This window comes from Frankliniella occidentalis, unplaced genomic scaffold (genome assembly GCF_000697945.3).
Source record: "Frankliniella occidentalis isolate FOCC.00 unplaced genomic scaffold, Focc_3.1 Scaffold28, whole genome shotgun sequence".
In the NCBI taxonomy this organism is placed as follows: Eukaryota; Metazoa; Arthropoda; class Insecta; order Thysanoptera; family Thripidae; genus Frankliniella; species Frankliniella occidentalis.
The window spans coordinates 942,198-950,867 of record NW_026267158.1 but is presented as its reverse complement, the minus strand read 5'-3'; the positions used below and the strand labels follow the sequence as shown (position 1 = coordinate 950,867).

The 8,670-nt window shown below is 40.9% G+C and overlaps 2 protein-coding genes across 2 annotated transcripts in view; one reads left to right on the top strand and one right to left on the bottom strand.

The window, feature by feature from the left end:
* Window positions 1-1,175: 1,175 nt before the first annotated feature.
* LOC113202837 (uncharacterized) lies at window positions 1,176-8,320 on the bottom strand. The gene is made up of 14 exons (XM_026417271.2): window positions 8,155-8,320; window positions 7,695-7,904; window positions 7,554-7,604; window positions 7,100-7,438; window positions 4,931-7,009; window positions 4,608-4,847; window positions 4,357-4,526; window positions 4,036-4,271; window positions 3,754-3,959; window positions 3,419-3,655; window positions 3,017-3,337; window positions 2,813-2,931; window positions 2,382-2,688; window positions 1,176-2,293 (listed from the first exon to the last, which is right to left on the bottom strand). The coding sequence occupies exons 2-14, from the start codon at window positions 7,881-7,883 to the stop codon at window positions 2,174-2,176; spliced, it is 4,614 nt and encodes a 1,537-aa protein (XP_026273056.2). The 5' UTR covers window positions 7,884-7,904; window positions 8,155-8,320; the 3' UTR covers window positions 1,176-2,173.
* Window positions 8,321-8,418: 98 nt separating this feature from the next.
* The window catches only part of LOC113202877 (protein borderless), a 14,207-nt gene continuing 13,955 nt past the window's right edge, over window positions 8,419-8,670 (top strand). The window contains exon 1 of the mRNA XM_052265558.1: window positions 8,419-8,435. The gene's annotated coding sequence lies outside the window, so the exon portion shown is untranslated. The remainder of the gene's footprint in view (window positions 8,436-8,670) is intronic.

Genomic DNA, 8,670 nt, shown 5'->3' with positions numbered 1-8,670 from the left:
GTGGCGTGGCGGGGCGGGGCGGGGGGCTACTCGGCGCGGCGTGTTGGGTCTTGGCCGGCCTGGCGGCGAGGCGCAGGAGTGGCGTGACGCCCAATAGAATACTTCACAGTGAAAGTATTATTGACACTCACGCGACTCCGCCCCGGCGGCCCCTGACGGCCGCGGGGTCAATGTCAGGGTCACAGGGCTACCGGGCGGGGCCGGGTCGCGGCCGGGAGCGCAGCCAATGAGTCGATCCCGCCGATGGGATGGGTCGGCTGAAGTTGGAGTCGTGACGCCCCGAGAGGCGGCCAGTGCCAGGGAGGGGGGGGGGGCAGGTCACTGCTTGGGGTTTTAGCCGCGCCAGCTGCAGAAGGGAGAGGCGGGCGCGGCGCCGTTGGGCTTGTTGTTGTTGTTGTCCGTCCTCACCCCGCGAGGTGCGCTGCACCGTGTGTGCCGCGGTAAAGGGGAATTCCAACACTGCTCCGCGAAAGAAAGCACACCGCCACCGCTGCAGCCTGCAGTCCGGGTATAGGATGGCCCCCAGCCCGGCCCGGCCCGGCGGCCCGTATGGCATGTTGTACAGTTGCGTTGACCTTTCTCTGTGACAACCATATGGGGATATAAACACTTTCCTCTCTCGCCGCGCCGCACCACGCCGCCCCGCACGGCCCTCCTAACCAGTGAGGTACCCCGGTACCCGCCGGTACCCCCCCAGGGGGGGGGGGGGGGGGCGCTCCCGCTCCACGCCGTGCAGGCCGTGCACCTGCAAGCGCCGGCAGCGGCGCGGCGCCTGTCGGCAGATCACGGTGTGACAGTCCGCCGAGGCACCCCAGTGAGCAGGCCTGCCAGCACCTGCCAGTGACCCCTGGCCCTGGCTGACAGCTAGCAGCACCCGGTGCAGCATTGTCCCGCATCAGGCCCGGGTCCGGCCTGCCCGGCCCCGCCCGCCCCGCCCCGCCGCCGCTGCGTGAGCGCGAGCCTGGTCGGTACGCCCCAAGCGGTGAAAGGCCTGGTCCGCGATGGGCCGGACCGGGCCGGTGGGGCACGCCTTAACACTTGAGCAGGGCGCCGGGATGCAACACCAACACCGTGCAACACGCAGCACTCCTGTCTGGAGGCAGCCTGCAACCCGCTCCGCCATCCGCCAGCATAGTGATGGTCGAGAAAAGGGTAGAATGGCACATATACACAGATTTTGTTTCTTTGAATGATAAGTGTTGTAATTCTAGTGCTGAGGTTGCCAACATGACATGCCCAGCATGTAGAGCATACATTTCAAATTCAGTACAGTTTATGACAGTCTACACTTTCTAAAAATAGAAAAGAAAGTTAAAGCAAAGCTACCGATTTTAGAATAACTTCAATGGGCAGAATAACAAATAATAAATTTATGTACAAGGCAATAACATAAATATCTTAAGACTTTTACTCTCACATAATAAATAATTGCGATGCAATACTGATAGGAGGCTTCAGACTTAAATCAGTCATTTGAAATTATCAGCCTTCTCTGTTGGATTCTTTACATGAAAACATACACAATGATTTCAGTCTTTCAAAAATAGGAAAAAATTATTAAAAGCCCAGAATGAAACATTATTGTGAAAGAGAAATTACTACATACAAATGAAGAAAAAAGAGAAAGAAAAAAAGCACCTTGTTATAACTAATATTCAGACCACAGGTTAAATAAGTCTAGGAAATAAAATAACAATTACCATAAACCTCAGGTTGACCTACTTTAAAACTATACCTAATAAGAAATGTTAAACAGTCCTTCCCAATAAACAGAATCCTTGACTTCCATGTCTATGTTTATATATCTAGAGCTAGATATTTTAAAAACATGCTATTGCACTACAGCAAGCTTACAGAATCTTGAAGACTAGAGATCTGGCAAACTACAAAGTACATTTTTCTCACGATCAATGAAAAAATTACACAAGCAACAAAGGTGAACATTGTGCAATACCTATAGAAAAAGAAAAGTGATTGGAGACAATCCACAAAAAGGAATTGTTTCCAGTATGTACTTGACATTGTAAACAGTAGTTGAGGTGCATTTCATAAAGGCAATACAATACATGGCTTATCAATTTTCTTAAACCATTGGAAATTTAAGAGTGACTAAATATTCTTTGTACTCTTTCTTGTTCTTGCAAAATCTTCATAATGAAGATTACAAGCATTCTTACAAAGAAGTGAATAAGGAAGCAAAAGGGATATAAGATGGATCCTCTATAAATTGCTCATCTGTTTTCTTCAGAAGAGACGTCAATCCAGTAACTTCAAAGCTTCGCTGCATTGCTTCCTGGAATTAAACAAAAAGGAATTTTCTTAAAACCTCTTACATTTGGACATCCCAATACAAAAGAATACCCTGAATTATAATTTTTTACCTTTCTTGTCTGCCGTAGAGTACTACAGGCATCTGCAACCCAGCGAGCAATATCTGTATTGCTGGAGTATGAAGTCCGTTTGCAAGTTAGCATTTGATCAGCAGCTGTGTAATGTCTAGTCCATCTGTTATAAATATTTTCTTCAAATAACCGAGATATTGCTGGGTCTAGAGGTTGGAGCTTAAATGAACATCCAGCAGGCATTACTGAGAGAGTTATATTAGAGGCTTTACATTTATCCTGAACTGACTCAGAGCAGTGAGGATCATAACAGTCAGCCACAACAAGGCTTGGTGAAGAAACATTTCTGAAAGAAATAACCTGTGTTAGACATTGCTTCATTCTTTGGGAAAGTTTTTTTCACTTTACAGCATTTCTTTCAAGTATACCGTTTAACTACTGTTGACATATAACTCTTTACTGATACTAACCTGGTCCAAACAAGATCAATCCATTGTGACATAATGGAGGAGTTCATACAGCAGTCAGGTTGGTAAAAGATGATTAATGGAAGTCCATTATATGAAACGTGTTCTGTTGGCCCATCTCCCTATTAATCAAAAAAATAAACATGACACTTAATGAATTTTAAAATGTGATAAAGTGATGAACAGACTGAAAATTATGTACTCAACCTTAAAAATAATTGCTGGTGGTAAAAGTTCTCCATTAGCAAGGCAGCCTAAAATCACAGTTGCATGACAATTTTCAAGGCCGGAACGCCTAAGAAGTAAACGATTGCGAGAGGCTCCTGCGGTGAAGTTTAGCGGGATTTCATCCATGCACCCAACGTTTTCCTCACATATATTTGATGTTTTGATAATTTTCTGTACATGAGCTCTGAATTCAGATACTTTATGCTTCAGTATGGTGGGTATTTCTGTATCAATAGATGGTTTTTCTGACAGAAGATTCTTATGTCTTTTGCAAAACCTTAAAAGCCATCCTGCTGAAGCCTACATTTAAATAAAACAAGAATGTTTGTAAATTAAAATTTAAAAACGTAATTTAAGTTTTATGAGGTTCTATAATATTACCTTAAATTCAGATTTGTGTGTCCCAGTAAGGGATTCATGTGCATAGTTCAGCAAATCTCTATGAGATATATTACGATTACAGTCAAATTGTTCAAGACACCATGCTAGCAGATCACCATCACCCTCATGACGCAGAGCCACTCCATAACGCATACACCATTTCTTTAACCAACCATGGGAGCACTGAATTTTATCATGGTTACGAGCTCGAAAGAGTTCAACAGCTTTGACCCGTATCTAGGAAATTGGGGGAAAACATGACAATGAAATGAGAACATAGATAAAGCAGAAACTGAAAAACAGAAGTTCCAGTATGAGGGAAAGCACCAATTTACCTCTTTACTTTTAGGTTTTGTTTTCTTCGCTGTCTGCTCACAAAACCATAACCATAACTCTTGATCAACAGCAACACTGGTCACAGCTCTTCCAGTTCCTTTCCCATTTAACTTCAGCTTTAAAGATCCGCTTTCAGGAATAGAGGAAAGTGGCCCATGACTTGGGAGACTATCTTTGGGATTTGAAAAAGAGATAGCTGTTGTTTCTGGAATTTAAAAATGTCTGGGGTGAAATCTGAAAGTACTGTACCTTTTCTTGTGTTTCAACAGAGTAAAAATTACCTTCATCTTCTTTCTTGGAACTCTTGAGAGCTGCTGACCATTCAAATATCCGTCTACGGGCTATATTAAATATATTTGAAGCCAGATTTTGACTTGTACGTTCCGCATAGAGAACTACCTCAACTTTGAATTCATCAGGGTAGAGAGCCTTTTTATCACCTGTGTCTTCTGGGAGATTATTAAAGCCAAGTTCTTTATTCTCCATCCTTTTCTTTTTCTCCTCTTCACCAAGAAATCTGCAATTAGATAGAATTGCTGGTTAAGTCATGAATGAATACTACAAAACATATAAACTATAGCAAAATCGGTGTATTGACAAACCTTGATGCCCAGGTGTAAAACCACCGGGTCTTATCCTTTAACCAGTTGCCAGGGGTTTTTAACAAATTGATGGCTTTTTCAACTACTTGCTCCTTTGTAAGCAAAATACCACTCTCTCTATTTCTTTTCAGCCACCGAAGCATTAATTGATCAGGATAGTTCTTTACCACCTTAAAAAAGAATTGATTTTTGAAGTTAACTTACTGACTGAACTTACATTTCCAAAATATCAGATTTGTTAGAAAACTTACAGAGTTATTCTCAAGCCTCCCCCTAGTCCACAAGGTCACAGTGTCTACATTAACTCCAAAGTATTGGGCAGCCTCTTTAGCTGTGTTCTTAATTGCGTAATTAACAACCTTTTCTTTGAAGTAGGGAAAATATCTATCTCCGCTTGAACGACGGTATGAGGACTGCTTTGCCTCAACAACATTATTACCCAGGCTAGTATTCATACCCTTTTCAGTTAAATAGGCTAAATTTTTCTTGTGCTGAAAATTTGAAAGAAAAATTAAAAACAGAAAAAATTGTGACAAAACAAAAATGTAAATGAAAAGGTGTTTTTTGTACGTACTAATTTTGAGTGCTCCCCAGAGTCAGCATCAGTTTCTGACAACATGTTCTCTTCTAATGGTAAATCAAAAGAGAGAAATCCATTTTCTTTGGTGGATTCATATCTCATTGGGCATGCCAATGTCTCACTTTGGCTTGTATTAATGAGACAATTTCTTTGATCTTGTGTGGAGATTTCAGCAGTACATGTGTTAGTTAAAGACGCTAACAGGGAAGTGCTGTCCCCCAAAGATGTGCCAGAAGGTGTCCATGTCATTAATCTTGTCACACCACCATTTCCATCCAGTAGGTAAGAAGTTGAGTCAGTTCTTGTATCAGCATTTGCAGTCAACATATCAGAGAAAGAGCCACCATGGACTTCTATTGAATTTAGTTGCATAGACTTCAGCATGCCTGATGACAGGTTTTTACTTAATATAACATTTGAGGCACTGCACTGTGAGACGTTATCAAAACCTGCTTCATCTTGAGAGCAGGGTACAATATAAGCACTTTCAACGTTTTGATTTAAAATACAGCTGTCTGAGACAAGTGGGCTTTGAGAGTATTCAACAACTTCCTCAGTGGAAAAATAGCTTGAAGGTAATGAACCTATGTTATTGAAATTATTACAAGATGCTATTAACACATCCTGATCTGAAACTGAAGAATGGACACTATCAGTTGTTGATAGATGAAGTAAATTTTCGCTGTCAACCAATGCAATTTTCCCAGTTAAAGATGATATTTGAAACATTTTCCCGCCTTCAAAAATTACATCACCTGATGCAGAGGAAGTTAGTAACTTTTTTTGTGCCACTGGGCTTCCATCCATAATTGGGAGCATGTTGGAGGACTCATTTACAAAAGGTAACATTGGGGTGAAGCATGGAACTTCTAATGTCAAATTATCATCTCTGCTGCAGGACGATAAGATTTCACCTCTTACAGCATCTTCAGAGGCAAAAATGTTCTGGTGTTCAGGTCTTCGAGATTGGGCCATGGGATCTTCCATTAGTGGAGTTTCACCACATTTTTTAACCTTCCCTCCACAGGGAAAGCTATGTTCTTTATCCATTAATATGTACTGCGATGATTTAAAGATAGGCAACTCTAATTGACTGCCTTCATCAAGGCTGGTAACTTTCTCAGATTCGGATTGGCTGTTTTCATCAATCACTGACATATTGCCTTGAAAAGGCGATTGATCACAGTTAAGAATGGAGAAATCATCCTCTTGCATTGAAAGCAAAACAGCCTCAGAAATGTAGTCATTATCTTCACTGCTTAAATCATCATCCACCACACTCATATGGCAACCTGGCTCTGGACTGGTGCATTCATTTATTGTTTTCAATCGACTGCTATTGGTCACCGTGTGGTGAGAGCCAGTTGAAGTTGGTGGTTTAAAATGGTTGTCCGGCCAAAAGTGAGAGTTTGCATTTTCATTTGCAATATTCTTGGAACAAATTAGATGAGAATTATTTACATTGCCACACTTAATACTAAGCTCAAAAGTTTGCTCATTATTTAGCTGATTGACAAAGTCTGAGCTAAGAGATACATCTTCTAAATCATGCTGAGCAAAGTTTCCACATGCTGTCTCTCCATTAATAAAATCAGTCATACTTTGGTTACAAACAATATTTTCAGTTTCTTTTGACTTAAGATCATTAGATTGACTTTCTTGTCCTCTAATAACCAACGCTCCTCCTGCACTATCTCTGCAGTGAATATGATTAGTTTTCTCAGCACTACTGCCAGACTTTGATGCTCGCTTAGGTAGAAGAGAAAAGCCTTTAACAAAGGATTGGTCATTTTGTTGACTTGGTCCTTGGGAATTGTAGATAAACACATCTGAACGATTTAGTTTCTCCCTATCTTGGAATGAAATGTTATTATCTTGTTGATTTGGTTTTGGATGTTCAACACAAAGGCTCTTCAAATCATCATTTTCTGTAAAAATAGTTTCTGAAGGCTTTCCAAAACATGACAAATCAGACAGATCATTCCAAGTTAAATCATCCAGATTTAGAAATGATGACTCTTCGTCAATTTCAACAGGTTTGAGTGATTGACTTGCGCTTTGAGCACATTGCTCCTAAAAGAAAAAAACACAAATAAAAATCATTTGAAAAAAAAACAACAAGATTATTAATTGTGGGTCAAAAATTCAGATAAATAAACTTGCCGGAAGAAGAACAGCATCAGTAGGATTAATTTTGGCAGTTTGGTGAAAGATGAGAGACTGTGGTGTAGATTTACCACCAGCAACAAATGAGTGAGCATATTCATCACTATCCAGGGATTGAAAAGATTCACTTTCCCCAGGTTGTGAAATACCAACATAGTTTAAGTTTGTAGTGTCAAAGGCATTATCGCTGCAGGATGATTCTAATGGTCCACAAACACTTGGTGCAGCTTTGTTGAAAAAATTGTCCTTTTGTTTATTTGCTATGGCAGGAGTTTTAGCATTGGATCTCCTTATTCTCTGCTTTTTAAGAACTTGGGGACTGCCAGCAGTATGATCCTGCATCAAGCAGAGATAATCATTTTAATACGGATAGTAATTTGAAACACGCAGACAAGGTCATTCAAATAGAGAGGATACATTATAAAATAATTATCATTTCTAAATTACTTACATTTATCCTGTTCCATCTTTTGAGCCATCTGATGTACCATCCGTCACTTGCCTTTCGGAAGGATCAAGACAACATTACGATTAAAGAATGACAAATACAACATAGAGCAAAGAACTTTGAGAGATTAGTGTAAACCTTTACCTTAAAGTTAGAAATACCCACAGCCTCGAAGGCCTGCTTGGCTTTGGCTTGCACCAATCGTTTTGTGACACGTGGGCCATGATAGTTCTCATAATTATTTTTAGCCTCACAAAACCAAAGCCACAAATCACGGTCAACCTCTCTAAATTCTGGTCTCAGGCCACGAACTGATAGAACTTTAATATTCATATCTTAAAATGTCCTCTGAACCTAAAGTTGACAAGTGCAGGCAGAATAAAATGATAACATACAAGAAAACAGCATCGGAGCAACCACTGACACTCAGATACATAATATAATACGTCAGATTACACACAGTAGCATGTTGTAAACATTTATGGGTCAATTCAAATGAATTTTAAGGCTTTGACAATTTCAAAACATAACCTAAAACCCTCCCCACAAAATTGATTAGTTTCACAGAACGTTTTCCAAGCGTTTGATCAGCAGAAAAACACACCTGACTTTTCGAGAACCATTTCGTAAGTTGAAAAAGCTGGAAGCGTATAGTCATTGTTATAAAATAGCAGTACAAATCCACAAAACCAGTCTTTCACATAGTACAATAACAAATAAAAACATCTACTATCTTTCTCTCTGTCATCTCACACCCCTCTCTCACTCACACAGAACGGGCATTACTTTCTGTACCCCAGTTTACTTATATGAAAAATTAAGCGGTGCTTCTTATCGAACCGGCCTGTCATTGTCACCGGCGATGCTGGGAAAACGACAACTACAGTGAGTACTAAATTCATCTAGTTACATCGACATCGAGGATAATTTTTTTCTGTTACTTCTGTATACTTTAGTAGGTGTAAACATGGTGTGGTCACACAGTGACCTCGAAAGTGACGTTTCTGTCCTAAATTCCGTCAATATGGCGTTTTCGTCACCATTCGGTGCTTCGGCCAGGCCAGGCCCTACCTCTGATTTATGATTAATTTATGCAAGAGGAGGCCGAGGGCGTTGCATC

What these genes read in the sequence shown, in the direction of transcription:
- LOC113202837 (XM_026417271.2), bottom strand. Translation starts at nt 7,883, where the DNA reads ATGAATATTAAAGTTCTATCAGTTCGTGGCCTGAGACCAGAATTTAGA. An exon ending in CAAAACCTAAAAGTAAAGAG is followed by an intron (nt 3,656 to 3,753) that starts GTAAATTGGTGC and finishes CCAATTTCCTAG; the next exon opens with ATACGGGTCAAAGCTGTTGA. An exon ending in ATTGATCTTGTTTGGACCAG is followed by an intron (nt 2,689 to 2,812) that starts GTTAGTATCAGT and finishes TATTTCTTTCAG; the next exon opens with AAATGTTTCTTCACCAAGCC.